The sequence below is a fragment of the Zeugodacus cucurbitae genome, chromosome 3 (genome assembly GCF_028554725.1).
Source record: "Zeugodacus cucurbitae isolate PBARC_wt_2022May chromosome 3, idZeuCucr1.2, whole genome shotgun sequence".
Lineage (NCBI taxonomy): Eukaryota > Metazoa > Arthropoda > Insecta > Diptera > Tephritidae > Zeugodacus > Zeugodacus cucurbitae.
Genome location: NC_071668.1, coordinates 5052962 through 5070985, shown reverse-complemented (window position 1 = coordinate 5070985; position 18024 = coordinate 5052962). Strand labels below are relative to the sequence as shown.

At 31.3% G+C, this 18024-nt stretch overlaps 1 protein-coding gene across 9 annotated transcripts in view; it reads right to left on the bottom strand.

The window, feature by feature from the left end:
- LOC105214212 (muscle-specific protein 300 kDa) overlaps positions 1–18024 on the bottom strand; it is a 178799-nt gene that overhangs the window by 126987 nt on the left and 33788 nt on the right. For all 9 annotated transcript variants that reach the window (XM_054228214.1, XM_029041591.2, XM_029041595.2 and 6 more), the window contains one exon: positions 9484–9545. In XM_054228214.1, coding sequence (XP_054084189.1) covers positions 9484–9545 — 62 coding nt within the window. The remainder of the gene's footprint in view (positions 1–9483; positions 9546–18024) is intronic.

Sequence of the window (18024 nt, the reverse complement as noted above, 5' to 3'; positions counted from 1 at the left end):
ACGATTGGAAGAAGCGCTGACTTAAGTGCATAATATCGAATGGGAAATATTTTAAAAGCGACAACATTATTGTAGAGGAATGAATAATTTTTTTTTTCAAAATTCCCGTTATTTTTTGAACACACTCATATGTTACATAATTATGAACGCACTCATACCTACACTCATTTGACTACATTCACACATGTAATTTTGTGTTAAAAATCATAAATCATGCGTCTTCTGAAAGCATTCACTTTCAAAATCACACTACTTTACGCACATTTATGTTGAAAACACACACAAACAAAAATAACAAAAACAACGTCGAAAAGTCGAAAATTAGTTTTATAGGCACCGGCATTCATTGAAACTGAGATGAACTATATAAATCAACGAAAAAGCGAGACAAAAGCCCTGGCAGACGTGCGCGCTCACCTTGAACTCATCCATAAACAAACTGTAAAACAAAAACAACTAAAATTCAAAGCTATAAAGACTATGTTATTTTTGTTTTTGTTTATGGGTGTGTGCGCTTGAATTAAAAAAAAAAAACAAGTTCAAACAAATCACCGCACAACTGTCAAGCACTGTAAACACTTTATCAACAACAACAACACACACATTGAAACCTATGAAAAAAGCTCTTTTGTAGTGAAGCAAATTTTTAATCACATTTTTATAGTTTGTTTAACATTTTCGTCCAAAAAAAACAAAAAAAAAAAATTGTGTTGGAAGAAGCGCAGCTACGCAGAGACGTGCTGCACGCTATCTTTAGTATATATGTATGTATGTATATATTTTTATTCAAATACATATGTACATACATTCAAATAATAGAGTGTGTTTAGTTCACAATTGGCTTATTGTCTGCCGTGTCATTGATTGTGCTTGTTGTTGTGGTCAACTAAATTTTACTATTGAATTTATTTAGTGTCAATTAGTAAACATACATACCTACATACATATATTAGATACATGTACTATTTGCATTTGAAATTTGAGTCGCGTAAATTTATTTGATTAGCAAATTTAGTCACTGAATATATTTTCACACAAACCTATAGATATATACTGAAATATACATATGTAAATGTTATACGTAGACAGCTGCTAAGATCCCAGTAGGCAATTTTTGGGTACATGAAACATTTTTTATACGCTCACAACAAAAGTTCACACAGAGCAGAGCTACACTCAGATTTTTTTACAAAATGGAAAATTGGGTTAAAAACCATATCTCAGAAACTACTCGACCGATTTAAATGAAATTCTGTAAACAACACTTTCTTGACACCCTGATGACCTGGACGGAAAATTGACGAAATCAGTTCACAACCACGACTACTTTTCCATATAACTAAATTTTGAATTCTACCTGATTCCTTCACATTAAAATGTATACATAAGGAACCGAAGAAGATAGCGGAATAAAACACAAATACTGTATATCATCTGTGGCTTCACTTGTGGAACAATTGTCGAAATCGGAGTATAACTTTTCAAGGCCCCGTATATCGAACATGAAGAACTCAGTGCCTAAGAATAATTTTTCAGATATTTTAATTTAATTCAGAGGAAATTGTTTTCTTCTAATAGTTCTTCCGAACTTAGCCCTTCCTTACTTGTTATTTATTAAAATCTCAACTCTGATTTATCAAGAAATATTTTTTGCAAATGCTGTAAAAGCGAGTGTTTTTTGTTAGACAATTAGGCAATACTTTTTTCAGTTCGATTTGCCATTTCATAATTAACTGAAAACTTAATCCGAAATAACGTTTATTGCTAACATAAGGCCACAATTTTTGCATAAAGAGTTCGAATATTGGACCTGTCAACTGGAATTTATTAGAGCCAGCGAAGACTGCCTCGAGTAACTTGCCCAAAATAAAGGTATAATAAAGGTAAATTCTTGGCTATAAAGCTAGATTATACTTCTTCTTGAAACCCACATGTCTAACAAAAACACCCTTTATAAGATTTATGATAACATGAAGAGTGCTTCGAAAACTACAGTGGAACTTCTAAAACTTTAACTTCTATAACTCGATGATCTCCATAACTCGACCACTTGAATTGGCAATAGCGTTTAGAAGCCAATTTCATACAAATTTCCTTCCCTAACTTGAATATCTATAACTCGAACTCTTGAAGTGGCAATAGAAGGCAACATACAAATTTCCTTTCATAAATCGAACTTTTCGACAAGGGCATAATACAAAATTTAAAATTTGACTATCGAACATTACATTTATGGGAAGTAAATAAATAAAACAGTGTATAAATCTATATTTTACAGCTTTTTGAAAATTCATATGCTTTAATGAAAATTCGATAACTCGAAGTCTCTCTAACTCGAAGTTTTATTGTGGATTATGGTGATTCGAGTTAGAGAAGTTCCACTGTATTTGGAATTGATTTTTTTGATTTTTTTATTCCTACAGGGTCATTCATACATATGTCACTAGTTCAATTTAATTATATTCAAATATATGTTTATCTACGTCAGTGGGGTGACCTTAATTTGAAGACATACAGACATTGTTGTCTTGCGAAAAATATCGAATATGCATTTTTACTCATTTGGCAATAACAAAGTGCATAAAAAACCAATAGTAGCCAGCAGTTGAGTAATAAAATTTGTTTATTTAATAAATTAGTGGTCAGCGATAGCGTTGGTCTACTTTCAATTGATTTTATTTTAGATTTTGGAAAAGAAAACATGTAAAATAATCACTTATTAAAAAAAGTATATTCATACAAATGTTTGATAGAAATATAGTATTATATATATCAAAATATTTATGTTTTGAATAATAATAAAAATTTATAAAATAATTAATTTTACTAGAAAAACGCCTGAAAGTATGCTACAAGAATAGTTGCACAGTTAGGCTTTATCAAAGCTTTTAACCCTTTTATGATCCATGTGCCTTTAGGACACAAATGTTATAACGTTTAAAGAAATATTCTATTCAGACGATTTTTGAAAAGGAAAAATATTTATTTTTCACTCTTTTTGAATTTTGACTCATTTAAATCATATCATAATATTTGATATTTGTAGTTTCTTAAATAGATGAGTAATCTTCTACTAATTCCTGAGAATTAAAAGAACTATCTGGGTGCGTCTGTAGGTTTAATCCGGTTATCGTAGCAAGACAACTTGTCTGCCAACTTCCTTTCGACTAGCCTGCAAAGTCAAAACAGTAATATACAAAAAAGTTCTTTGTTGCCAAGCATAAAATCGCAAGGCAAGGAAACAAGATACCCACGCACTATGATTACAATATTTATTCATTTTTTTTGGTAAATAAACATCAAAATGGGCGTCTCCAAAGCAAGACCACTCAACTCCTTTTGGACCAGAACAAATGACAAACGCTTGGCATAAACTTGTCCATAAAATTTTTAATAACACACCACAACAATTTTACATACTAAATATGTATGTATGTCTGTCATAAGTAAATATTTTCTTACCACAAAAGCGTATACTGCTTGTGGCATTTACCGAAGCAAATTAATATGCGGCTTGCCACAAACTAAGCTCAGATTAATGCGTGTGGACAGAAACGAGGCTGGTTGGTTAAACGCTTTTTGAGGTAATCTATACTAGTATTATAAAGAGGAAAGATTTGTATGTATGTTTGTAAAGAATAAACTCGAAAACTACTATGCCGTTTTCAAAAATTCTTTCACCATTGGAAAGCTACTTTCAACCTGAGTAACATAGGCTATATTTATTGCTCGAATCTTAACTTTTTGGAAATAGTTCCCAGATGATGACGTGATGGAGAATCTTAATCTGAAACTTCAAATCGCTTGCAAGTCATTATTTTCGTATCGAAATCCCGTGCGAAGCCGGAGCGGTCTGCTAGTATTTTAATAAAATATTATTTTTTGTACAAAAATATTTGTGTTCCCAGTATGAAAATATTTTTAACCGATAATATTATTGCGATTATCATATTGACCTATTCAAGGTTATGGTTTTAAATGATGTATTGTTCGTATCAAAGGAAGCTCTATCATCCAGGTTAGGATTTTACAGAAATATCCCTCTTAAACCTCTTTAATATCTCAACATTTTTTGTAGACCAGTCTCTAAGAAGATAAAAAGATTTTGGATAAGTCTGAAGGATCACAGATTTGTCTACGATTTCAAAAGGGGGGATAATCTTTCATCTCAACTCACCTTCTAACACTCCTCTCATTGAGTGGATACTATCGTGAAACCTATCAGACATTTTTTTATACTCAACACTTCTGCTCGATTTCTTTCCACGAAACTACTTCAAAACCCCTACCGACTTTTCTAACTACCCTCGTAAATATTGGCCATAAAATGTTGCAAGTAACAAGTACGTGTTTGAAGCCAAATAACTGGTTTACTTACTATGTACATATGAGTATGGCATTTGCCATCATCACATTCATATGAATATGGCATAAGAATATGCAATTGAAATTGTATTTAAGCATTGCCAATTGCGTTCGCAAATGCAAAATGCAGTTAACTCTCGCAAGTGTTAAATATAATTGTCTACAGGTACTATAAACGACCGCCAGGCCTATTGTGTGTGCACGACAAGCGAGAGGCGTGCATACGTTTATCAATGCAAGCGAGTGCACGCTGCCAAACACAATCACACAATCACACGGATATACACACACACACACATGTAGACTTTCTACAATCGAATACCGGTCTAGCGCATAGTTGCATTTGCATTGCAGCGGAGCGGCGAGGAGAGGAGAGCGCAGTTATGCAGGCGGCAGCGGTTGTGCCGGTTTTGTGTACGCCGGCCGGCCGGCATTCGCCACAATTATGCGCGCACACAAACACACACTCATACTTGGAAACATTGAAACACTTGGGGCTAGCATGCGCGCGAATCACTCTAAGTTAATTTTAGCGAATGAATGTGAAAAAAAGATTTACATATATACAATGCAAAGCTTGATCAATGCACAATACACTCATACATACATATTACACAGAGATTCTATATTACTTTTACTACTCAGCTGTTTAACCTTTCAATTCATCGGCGAACCGCGTATGAGCTCATAGTTTGCTTGCCTTCAGTTTTGTATTAAATTAAGTACATATTTACATGCACACATACATACATACATACATATGTATATAAAATATAGTATAATGAGTGTAGCTAAAAGATAACGCAGGTAAATTTCGAGGTTGCTTTTGAAGATTTATTGCTGATCTGCTGATTTAGAAAAAATGCTTCAAACTTTTAACACTAATTTCGAAGTGGTACCGTTACAAATTTGTTCGACATACTGCTGCGAGCTGTGAAATGATTTAAGTTATGATGAAAGTATTACAATTTATTTCTCTAAAAGTACATGAACTCCTCTAGATTTTGTAGATATACTAAGGTCCGGAAAGAAACAGTAACGGAACCGATAATAATTGGATTTCATCAAATCCCCGATCTTTGAAAACTGTCTAAGACTGTCGTTCAGTCCCTTAAAAAGAAACAAGTAAAGAAAGGCTAAGTTCGGGTGCAACCGAACATTTTATACTCTCGCAATGTATGTATATTTTTATTAAGATAACACACAATTTGACCCAATTTGAAAATCCAATAATTAGGTATATTAGAGGTAGGGGAAGTTATGACCCGATTTTAACAATTTTTGGTAGGAAACACACTATTAGAAGAAAAATATTTACTCTGAATTAAATTAAGATTCCTGAGAGATTTACCGAAATGTTCGGTGAAATATTACCATGGGGCACAGAGTTCTTCATATTCGATATTCGGGGCTTTGAAAAGTTATAGCCCAATTTCGATTGATATCACAGATCTTATACAGTATTTGTGTAAAGTTTTATTTCTTTATCTTCATTGGTTTCTTATGTATATCTTATAAAGCGAATGAATAATATCGGATTCAAAATTGAGTTACATGGGAAGTTGTCGTGGTTGTGAATCGATTTCATTCATTTTCCACACGTGTCATCAGGGTGTCAAGAAAATATTATATAAGGAATTTCATTCGAATCGGTCGAGTAGTTCCTGAGATATGGCTTTTAACCCATAAGTGGGCGATGCCACGCCCAGTTTTCATTTGGTAAAAAAATCGGAGTGCAGCTTCTCTCTGCAATTTCTTCTGTAAAATTTAATGTTGCTCAGACAGACATTCGGTTTTTGACTCGTCTCGTCACCCTGATCATTTTGATATATATAACCCTATATCTAACTCGTTTAGTTTTATGACTTACAAACAACCGTTATGTGAACAAAACTATTATACTCTTTTAGAAACTTTTGGAGCGAGAGTATAAAAAAGAGTAAAGAAGAATAACAAAAAACAAATATTTTTAGGAAAAATATATGTATAAATTTACCTCTGAGATCTCATCTTCATACGTACTTTAAAGTCGTATGTTGAGCTTGAGATGAGAATAATGAACATATTTATATGAAGTACATTCCTCGTAAGATTTTAAAGAATAAGATTCATGAAACCAAGGCATTATTTTCAAAAGCAACATGTGAAAAAATCCCCTTCTGAATAACTTTTCAAAAAGCATGAATCTTAACATTGAACCATATATGTAACTCACTCTTTAGCTACTTAAAGTCGATATAAAGCATCATCCAGAATATATACATGATATTTCTAAACATAAAATCTGAGCATGTTATACGAGGCGTGTTCAAAAAATAATGGGAATTTCGGTGTTTGAAAAAAATATTGATTCATTCAACTAAATTAATGTCCCAGCGCTTAATAGAATCGTCGAAACATTTCTCAAACTCGGCTTTTGGCTCTTGCGTCGATTTCACTATACTTGTAATGAAAAATGACGGCCCTTTAATGTTCTCTTTATTTTTGGAAATAGACAACCGTCACACGGAGCCATGTCTGGCGAATATGAAGGCTCGGGCATCATTATAGTATGGACTTTACAAACGGCTGAAATTTTAAAATTCCTGCTATTTTTTGAACACACTCCTTATGTAGAGACAATATAGAACATAATCTAGATGATACCAATAAATAGTTGCGATTTCTGAATATATATTTTGAACATATAACATTGATATTTTTGAATTACAACATCTCATGGGTTTCCAGATTAAGTACTGATTTGAACACACTATTAAACACAATAAAATGTACAGCTTCAAGTAAGTCAATATTCTTTGACAATAATGATGTGGAGCATGTTTTCTATCGAACTGATTTACCTCTCTCATTTAAGTATAATTAAGCTAATATGAAGTTCATAACACACTACCATCCCACCAAATCTAATACGACTATGTAATAATAGAATTTGAAATAAAGCACTGATTCACTCGTTAAGTACTCGCTTACTCATATCGTATAATAATAACAAATAGATATATGTTTTTGTTAAGTACCTATATATATATGTCAGTTTCCAGCAGCAATCTTTTAGCACTCAGCTTAAGCAATATTTTAGACCAAGTGCGTGTAGTCTGCGTACCCCAAAACAAACAGAAAAAGAAAAGCTTCAATTTATATTTGCGAAACTACTCTAAACTTTGCGCTTTTGTTTACTTCAAGTCTTTGTTTATGCTTTGTTCATTTCCTCATTGCTATTTTTCACCTCGAAAAGTACACAAACTGCCACAGCTGCATTGTGAGTATTTTCAGACAAAACCCACTAAATATATTTGGTAGACACAAAAATACATTGCAGCACGAAGTGGCAGCAGCCTTGCAACAAAGAAATGTAGAGAAATTCCAAACGAGACCAAATGCAGACAAGAGAACAACGAAAATGTAGACACATATATATGAATGTGCGAGTATTTATATAAACTACTAATGGTCATTTGCTAGAATAAACGCTTGCCGCATTGGTCATTACAAATCTTTCTTTAGACATCTTATGTCTTCACACAACCTATGTGGCTATGAAGTATGAGGTCTTTATATGTATGTTTGTTTGTATATGTATATCTAGGTGATTTTGTGTGTGAGTCCATTGCACTTTCAAATAATTTTCATTCGCATGCGAGGAAATCGCCTGCTTCGAAAGCTGTGCGGCTGGCCCAATGCCTTCCACATGGCCGTCCAATTCGTCCATTATTTGGTCATATTCAATTCTATTTCTGTGCCATACGAAATTTCTCATTGGTTTTGAAAATGTAATTGCATTGTTTTCACAATTTATTTCTGACTTTTACGCTTTTCTTTCGCAGTTTTTGGGTGGGAAGTAATATTTGGCGTAGGTTAGTCATCATTACTGCGCTGTCAGACGATTTTCCATAGAATTTTCACTTTGTAATTGTGTGCATACATGATGAGTATAGTTTAATGAGTCATTGTGGAAATTAATGTGCTACATTTGTGAATGTCTATTGCATTGTTTGTGGTTTGTGAAATTTTCAAAAATTATGTACAAATCTGTTGGAGTGTGTACTAACAATTGTCTTATGATTTTCGAAATTGTTTTTATTGCTGCATAAAAGTACATTTTCGTGTTTTTTGAATTTTTTTATGCACACATCAAAAGTATTTAAAAATTTTGGCAGTGATTTTGTGGTGAAATCGTCAGTTTTGGATATACGCATTAGGGTGGTACTAAAAAATGAGATTCATGATTTTTTTCAAAGAGAAACTATAGATACCTTCTCAATGAAGCATGATAATACATAAAATGTGTTCATTTTATATTTGATAATGATAGAAAGTCTTCTAGGCATAAAATAGAAAAAATATAAATTTTTATTTTTAGAACTCTTTAGAAAACTGAAATCCGACAAGTAAGCTAGCTCAACTCAAAAATAGAGTCCAAATCTTATAACTGAATTCAACGACCATGAAAATATCGTTTAAATGATTTAAGTTTAGTAAAACTGATTTCAAAATTTCTTCCTTCAAAGTGGACCACCCTAATAAAAAATTATTTTCTACTAAAAAATCATAATTGTCAATAATTACTCGAATATTTTTTATAATAATAAAAAAAAAACAATATTTTGACTTATCCCATGACCATGGAAACGCAATGACACTTTTCATGGCCAAATTTCATAAGCGACAATTGGTGTCATCGATTCGTCATTAAAAAGTGAAATTTTGAAAAACAATTCAAGGTCAGTGTAAAAAACTGCAATCATTGCAGGGCTGGAGCTGCAGCTTTTACTCAATAAAACCAAGCCGGTTAAAAAGAATAACTTCTAAGTTACTAAATTACTAAATTAGCATTGCATTAGCTACAAACTAGTTCTAAATGAAGGTATAAATACCAGTTAAAGTACTTGCATGCGTGTGTAATTTAATATCTCAGTACTGGTACTACAACAACTAATTCAAGGTAATGTCAATGCACATTCACAACAAAGCATGTAATTAAAAGCAAATAAAGTTGCTCAAATTACACTAACATTACGTACACACAGCCTACAATTAATTATTTATACATATATAACTAATTTTCTTTTTTTTCGCAAACAGGCAGTGCCTTTGAACTCTTTCAATGCGTCTTACCTTCGAGAGGTACGAATTAATCCAATTAGTAAATGTCTTCTTCTGCACACGTTCTTGCTCCTCTGCAATAAAAATGAGAAAAATATTGTATTAGTTAGTGTGTAAGTAATTCAAGTTGCATTATTTACATATACACATTATATATTGTTTTATATGGGCTAGCTAATCAAACGCTAAACAATTTTTCAGGGAATTCATAAAATTTTTATTCGCTTGTTGTTTTTGTTTTGCAGTTTTAATATTACTTTGTTGATAAGTTATCGCTGGGCAAAGTCATTTGTTTGGTGAAGTAATTGGAATTTAATTTTATATACATATGTCATGAGATATATATCTGTATAAATATATATATCATGACATTTTTTTAAACCAAAGCCGGTTAGGTACCAGGTACCAGGTAAACAGATATTTATTTATGTGGTTCTAAATACATTTCAAAAACTGTCAGTAGATCATATGAGGCTCATTTCAGCAATATTTTTTATGACGTCACATTAGCGTTACACTGAGTGTAAAGTCTATTGAAATTATCAATCAACTAAAGTAATACAGTTTATTGAAGACAAAAAATATTTTCAATTCCAATTTATATGACGTAAGAGTTATAATTCACTATCAAAAGCTTATTAATTTTTTTCCAACCTTTTATCAGTTCAGTATTCGATCGTATCACAATGTATTAAACTATTAAGTGCTTATAAATTGAATGTTATGCGCTTAGTGATAACAATCGACAGATTATAAATATATAGAAACATTATATACACAATTACGCCATTTTTGTCAAGTGCTGATAAGGAATTTCAATATACCCAGACAGCTGACAGTGAGGGTGGCGAATTCACAAGCAAATCAAATGATTTCATTTAATAAATAATTTTAATACTTTTTTTATATAAATTAATTTGTATTTGCATGAGCATTACGGCAATGCATGACTCAAAGTTTGACTAAAAAAAATTCGAGCATTTTTTGATAAGAAATAGCGGATTTACATACAGGTGACCATGTTTAAACATTTAATTTTGTTGCATTATTATTTGTACGCCTTCATTTGACGCTTTTTAGTCAGAGTATAAATGAGTTTTGATAACATTTACTATACGCAGTACTTATGATATCTTATCTGTGGAATTTATAATTTCTACGGTTTTGCAAAACAAAGTGCGAAAATCAACAAAAATTACTGAAAATCCATAAGTGAATATTTTGGGATTTTTTTTTAATAAAAAAGAAGTCGAATGAGGTAATATTTGAAATTAAACATGAATATTAACAATCTTAAATAAAATTTAAATTAAGAAACTAAAAATTGTAATTTTATTTCAGTAGAAGTAATAGAAGAGTCCATCTTGACATCATTTCATATGACATGGGCGAAGATGAGGATTTTGTCGCCACCTAGGTCTGGTCTATTGACAGCTAAAGACTAGCTAGTTAATGCGTTGTACAAAAAAATTTCTGTAATTAAAATACCTTCTATAAAGGAAGCAATAAATATATGGCAACTTGCCAAATCACACCAGAAATACATAACGCCACAAGAATAATCATTTTATCCCACTTCCCGACAATGAAATTTCGTTGATTTGCTTTGTTTCTATATAATGAAGATATAATTAGCCTTAGCAACAACAATAAGTGTTTCAAAAATTTTAAATTTTTTTGTTCCGTTATATGTATAGATAAATACTGTTATAAGTAATTGTACAAAAAAAAACTGTATTTAATTTCACAGAATTTGATATTACTGGAACCATTTCAGTTAAACTTAGATTATATGGGTAATATTCCTGGAACATTTTCGGCTAGAAACAGTAAATCATAATTTTTTTGCCTCTTGAGATTACTTTCTGAAACATATTTTGATAATTTTACTAGAAATAACAAAAACCTACTGAAAATAATACGGCGACCCATGAGTAATGGATGATACCCCGTAGTAAGAAAGGTCGAATAAGCAAAGAAGCAGTATTTAAATAGGATCGTCAAGAAAAGTTGGAAAAATATGATCTCAAGAGTACATTTAGTTCTATGAAAATATTAAAAAAAAAAATTTAAATATTAAAAATTAAAAAAAAAAATATAATAAATCAAAAACTATGACCGATAAGTAGTGGATGATGACCCGTTATAAGAATAGTCGAATAAGCAAAGAAGCAGTATTTAAATAGGATCGTCAAGAAAAGTTGGACTAATATGACCTCAAGAGTACATTTAGTTCTGAGTCATGGATCAGTTCTGGACTTAACCCATTTCAACTTACAATCTTCATTAGAAATATTTATCATAGATTTTTTGAAAATATATTTTTAATTTTGTCAAACGCAACATAGTAGCTTCCAACTATTTGGTTCATATATCGTACATTAGAGAAAGAAAATACATATATACTTAAATATCTACACTTTATTTATGGGAACGGATGTAGCGATTCATTTTAAAGAAATTTCAAAATAAGAAATAAATATATATACAAACTATGCTAATTATATATGGTTCACTGACGCACTTTTCCTTCGATAAGTACTAGAAGTGTACTCATGCCACTACAGTTGTTTATATATAGCATATAGTATATATAGCAATACATACGATACTATTTTTTTGCTGTGAGTGATTGCTGTGTGCAAATTGCTTTAGAAATTAATATTAAAATAGAATTTGGTTCAAGGTTGTGTGCATATAATTTGTGTGGTTTAACAAACATGAAAGTGGTGTTTCAAATATGCAAATTTATTTATTTGAAATTTAGATGAGTGCCACAAAAAGCAATGGTTGGTAAAAGTGCTTTGACATTATTTTGGTATTATTTACGTGATGATTTGGCTTAATTTTGTAGTGGACAGTACTACAATTTATAGCGAATAATGCTCTGCAATGATGGCAAAAAGCAATGAAATTACAAAAATACAAAAAATATATGTTTGAATGTAATTAATGCAAACAAATATTCAGCAATTAGCCTAAAATAATATTACAATAAAGTATACAAGTGCTCAAGAGCGTCTAAGTTTTTGAGTGAATGCCGCAATTAATAAAACAAATATAAATAACTCAAGTGGCATGCAATAATATCATTATTGTTTTTTTTTAATTTTTTTTATTTTCAAGTATAAGCAAAGTGCTCTTTAAAACTTGCATAAGCAGTTACGTTCACAGATAACAGTAAATTTTAGCAGCTTGTGATTGACAAGATAGACAACACCTTTTGCTGGATTTATAAAAAAAATTAAAAAAAAAAAATATTTAAAAAAAATTAAAATTTATAAACAAGTTATTAAGAAAAAAATAGGCAAAAAATTAATAAAAATATAAGAAAAAAAAATTTATAAAAAAAATATAAAACATATAAAAAAATTTTAAGAAAAAATATTGAGAAAAAAATTAAATAACAAAACTGGTTAACAAAAAAGTGCCAAATTGAATAAACACAGTCGGCAAGTTCATTGTTTAACTTTTATTTCTTTTTTAACGCGATTTCTCGTTCATTATTTTTTTTTTTAATTTTTTTTTTCTTTAATAAAACCACGTGTTTATTTTGCATATTTTCAGCCAAACTTATTTCCACAGCACTTGAGTATTAAAGTGTTTGCGCTCGATATTAAAAATTATATTATTTACCTACACTCGTGCATACTGATAACCAAACATATGTTTGTACATATGTCTGTCTGTATTATTGCACAATGCCACAATGCGCAACCTGTGTCGCATTAATTCGTGAATGAAATTCGCAAATAAACCGCAAATAATGCTAGCTAAAAAAAAAGTGTCAACAAGAAAATGGCGTACGTGTCGCTGATAAATTAATCTGATAAATTCCCAAAACATACACGCACACGAACCGGACATGCTTTAAGGCAAGCGCTTAAATTTACCTATGACTTACTTAGCGCAGTAAAGCGTAGAGGTTAGTTTTTGATAAATAATTAAATATATAAAAATATATATACATATATAGTCTATATGTAGCATAATCGCTCGCGAGAACCAAGGATATTATACAAAGTAACCATTACGTAATTGACATTGGTAATTAAATACGTGCAATAAATCAATTTTGGAAGGCTGACCACACTCAATAAATCTCAAATGTCACATATCAACTATTAAGATCGATATATCATATATTTTTATGTGATTAAGGGGTTACATGGGTTTTTTTCAGGTAAAAACACGCCTATTTTCAATATTTTTTTTTCTATCTAAAAATTATTTATTTAATTCAAACTTTTTTCTGTCTTATATATACATGTTTGAAGAATAATGTCTGAAAAAAATTAAAACTCCTCCGTTGTGACGTCATTTCCGGTGACCCCTCGAAAAAAGGCTGTCAGCATAACTCCTGACAAGATCATCCAAAATGAAAAAACAAAAATAAGTGTTTTAGTTAAGACCATAAACTCGTGTTTGAACGAAGAATAGATAAAAAAAAAAGTAGAAATTGGAATTTTGACAGACATTTCTCCGAAAAACTAAAAATTTCGTTTTCCTTCATTCAAGCACGAGTAAATTATATCTCGAGCACATGAGCAAAATTTCATCAAAATCAGTTGAGTAGTTTTCGAGAAAATTTGACAACCGATTTTGAAAACACGGTTCCGGGAAAAACACGTTTAAAGTTTTGAGTAACAATATGTAATACCTAACTTGGAACCCTCCAAAGAGAGTATCTCCGAAACTATTATTCGGGTCGACTTAAAAATTTAGAATAATATTCTTGAAATTAACAAGCCAAAAAACAAAAAAACCGATTTTTTGAACCCACGAAACCCATGTAACCCCTTAAGGCTCGGAAATTGTTTATACGTTCTAACGAATATATTTCTAATTCATATTTCGATATTTTGAAGTCAAATTTGAAGTTTTCCCGAAAAATATAGTAAAACAATCACTATGTTATACTCAACTTGGCCAGTGTTGCAATTTGACAATAGTTTGTCTCGGGACAAATCAGAAAATAAGTTTTTGAAAAAACAGATCAAATAAAAGTTATAGAAATAGGAAGACCGAATTTTTTTAGACTACCTCGAACGGGATAGACTAATTCAAGCTCTTGGTGGGTTTTTATACTTAAAATAACTTCCAACAAACCACATACAAATTTAATTCTATATTCTTGGAGCTCCCAGTTCATTACTATGCATAATTCATATGGAGTTTCCTTAAGACCTAAACAACCTACTTACAGTAGCAGAGAAAATCAAGAAATTCCCATAACCTTTTCTCGTAAAGCTTCAATGATTTCAAAAGAAAAAAATGAGAGAACTTTAGTAACGGAGACGGAAGCTAAAAACTTTGTGCAAGTTTTTATTATTTCCAAGAATTTCAGGTCAACCCAACCGAATTGACATACGTTTTTATGGGATCAGAAACAGAACACCCCATTTGTCGTTTTACATCAAAAGGCTGGTAAGGGCAGCTCCATGAAAAATTTAATAAAGGAGGGAAGGACAATTTTATAAATTGTAAATTTAGTATAAAATCTGTGAAAGCAGATTTCCTATGCGAATGTGAATATATACGCCGACAACGCCTTTAAAAAATCATTACATACATGAGAAAGTACCAAAAAAATTTTGGATTTTAGTAAAAAAAAATTTTAATTTTTTCTATATAGCACTCATGCGTCTCGAGCAAATTTATTGCCTCTCAAATATATTTTTAAAATGACTATTACTTTTTAAATACTTAAAAATTATATATGAATGAATATACCTACGGCAATCGCTTAAATTTACGATCTTTAACAAGCTATAAGGAAGCAGAAAAATAAATTTTTAAATTTCACAAAAAATATTCTTATTGCTCAGCATTTCAAACGCAACAAATGTCAACAGAATTAACACAGCAACCAATTTTCTTAGCGGTGCGGGTGGTGTGGCAGGTGTTGAGTACCTGCTTCAAGTAATAAATTTCAATTTTTATTATTCTAGGTGTATATTATATTATTTATTTTTTCACAAATTTACAGGCACACACACACCTAAATATGTATGTACTATGGCTATAACAGTAATTGTACGTGTGTATTTTTTGTTTGCACTGAAAATCAAGCGCATTGAAGCGTGTGGTCTACAAGTGATTTTTCATAATGCCACCGACATTTCCGACGCCAATCAGCTTTAAACACACACACAGACATGTGTGCTGCTGGCTGTGCACATACACAATTTCCTCTGAGCAGATTAGCTAATTCGCATTGTTTAATTTCATACTCGCGCGTTCATGTATGGCGGTGGCACCTGCCAAAGTGCGGCGCCTACAAATGGGCAAGGCTGACTTGCTGTGCCTACGTGTGTGCGTGTGTTTTTTGATTTTCATTAAAAAAAATAATTTATAAAATTGCCTGATTTTTTGCGGTTAAGTGCACAATTTGAAGTGAACAAAAAACTCATTTTCATTTGCATTTACATATGTACTCACATCGAATACATGCAATTAGTAGGTAAATAATTTCTTTGTGATGTACGCAAAGCGAATAGATTTACAATAGTTTATGGCTGTGTAGCAGCGAGATTAAGTAGTCATTCGGTAAGTACGTGTAGTGTATTTTAATACACTTTAAAAATTTTATTTGTGGTTTTCACTAACATATGTACGCACTTGTATGGTGTATACAGTTGGATTACATAAAATCCAAATTTGTTAGTCCACTAGCGGCGTTGGTGAACTGTAATTATAAGCCATTTATGTCTACACCTAGCAATTTAGTAGCCAAAATAGCAATTGAGCTTGTATTGGTATTTCATTTCATGTGTCTGAACGCATATACCCGGTGGTTAATTGTACTAGACGTAAACTATATCACAATTAATAGGAAACAGTAAAAGAGTATATATAAAATATGATATGAACTACTTTTTAAACTTATCTGGCATTAAAAAATATTTTACTATATATTTTGTACAAATCTGTAAAATTTCAGTCAAGTTACGAACTAGTTTTTTTCGGACTAGTTCGTGTTAAGTTGTAAAATTTTTGTTGTAAATTAAAATATATGTAATTTGTACAAATCTGTAAAACTTTCGAACTAGTTACAAACTAGGTCTTTTCGGACTAGTTCATATAAAGTAGTGCCATTTTTGTTGTAAATCTCATATATATATAATTTGTACAAATTGAATAAATTTCAGACTAGTTGTGAACTAGTTATTTTCGGACCACTTCTTACATGGAAAATTAAACTAAAAAATAATTTTACTCAATCATTTTAATATCGATCAAATATTTCCACTTTTAAACAAATTTTGTCTGCGTACTTCGCTCACAGCTGGGTCCACACGTCATACGCACTTCGTTACTTATGTAATAGAGTAGATTAAATTTTTTGTTTATTTCTGCGTTGTTAGGCACTCGCAGCTTTTCACTTATTTTTTTTTCACAATATGTACTATATTTATTGAGTGCGTTCATAATATGTGTGGTTGTGCCTCCAGCCGACTACATTTCTTTCCGTGCTAAGCATTAGCATGCTTACACAAGGGTGTATATGTACATACATTTCATATTTATAAATAGCATAAATTCTCACGCAGTATTTGTATTCAGTTGTAACTACAAGCAAATATACATACATACATTCATATATGCAATAAGTAAATATCTGACTAAGTAAATAGGTCATGTCGAATTAAATTACTATAACAATAACGCCAGCTGTCTGCGGTTCTAACTGATGTGTCGGTTCACGGTTTTGCGTTCGCTACATATAAATATAAATTTTTTGAATGAAGCATAGCTCTTTTTTTGCAGTGAATAGAGGAAACTGTTAGCTTCATTCATCAAATTTAATTGCTGCTGATGGCTGTTTTCAATATTCAGTAGTCCGTCATTCTGCGTCAATAATACGCTATGGTGAATCAAAGAATATTAATGGCTGCTTAAAACGCGAAAACAAGAAGAAAAGTTATTCATTGAGCGCTCGAGAAGAATTGCTAATAGAAATAAATATGTATTTAGGTATTTAGGTAGGCGATATCAATAATATTAGACATGCGTGCAAATCATGAATCCAATTAAACATAGTGTGAGACAATTGATGAATGCAAAATAACTTTTGTGACTACAGAACAGAATTTCTAATGTTGAAGACTCGTCTGTGTTATAGACAAAATTTATACCCGTAACTCGAGACGCCACAGAAATAACTTTTTCTCGAGTATATCTGAAAAAATTAAAATTTTCTTCTTCAGATTTGGAATTAAGATCTGCGCCATACGTAATCTGAGCACCGAAGGACCTCAACCGTACAAATAAGTTTTTATGGATGAAAATATTAAAAAACCAACTAAGGGATAATGGATGTCCATGAAATGGGATTTATCAAGGTATTTGAGACTCTAAAAATATCAAAGAACCGTTTTTGGTATAATTGTTCATGAAAATTTGATCTGAGTAAAGTACATCGCGTGCGAGGTCTCGAACTCTAGACAGTACACCTTTCACTTTCGAGTGTAAGACCTAAAGAGACTCTTAAAATATCGGAGGGCCGTCTTTGGTAATATCATTCCTGAAAATTTAGATATGGGAATGTTC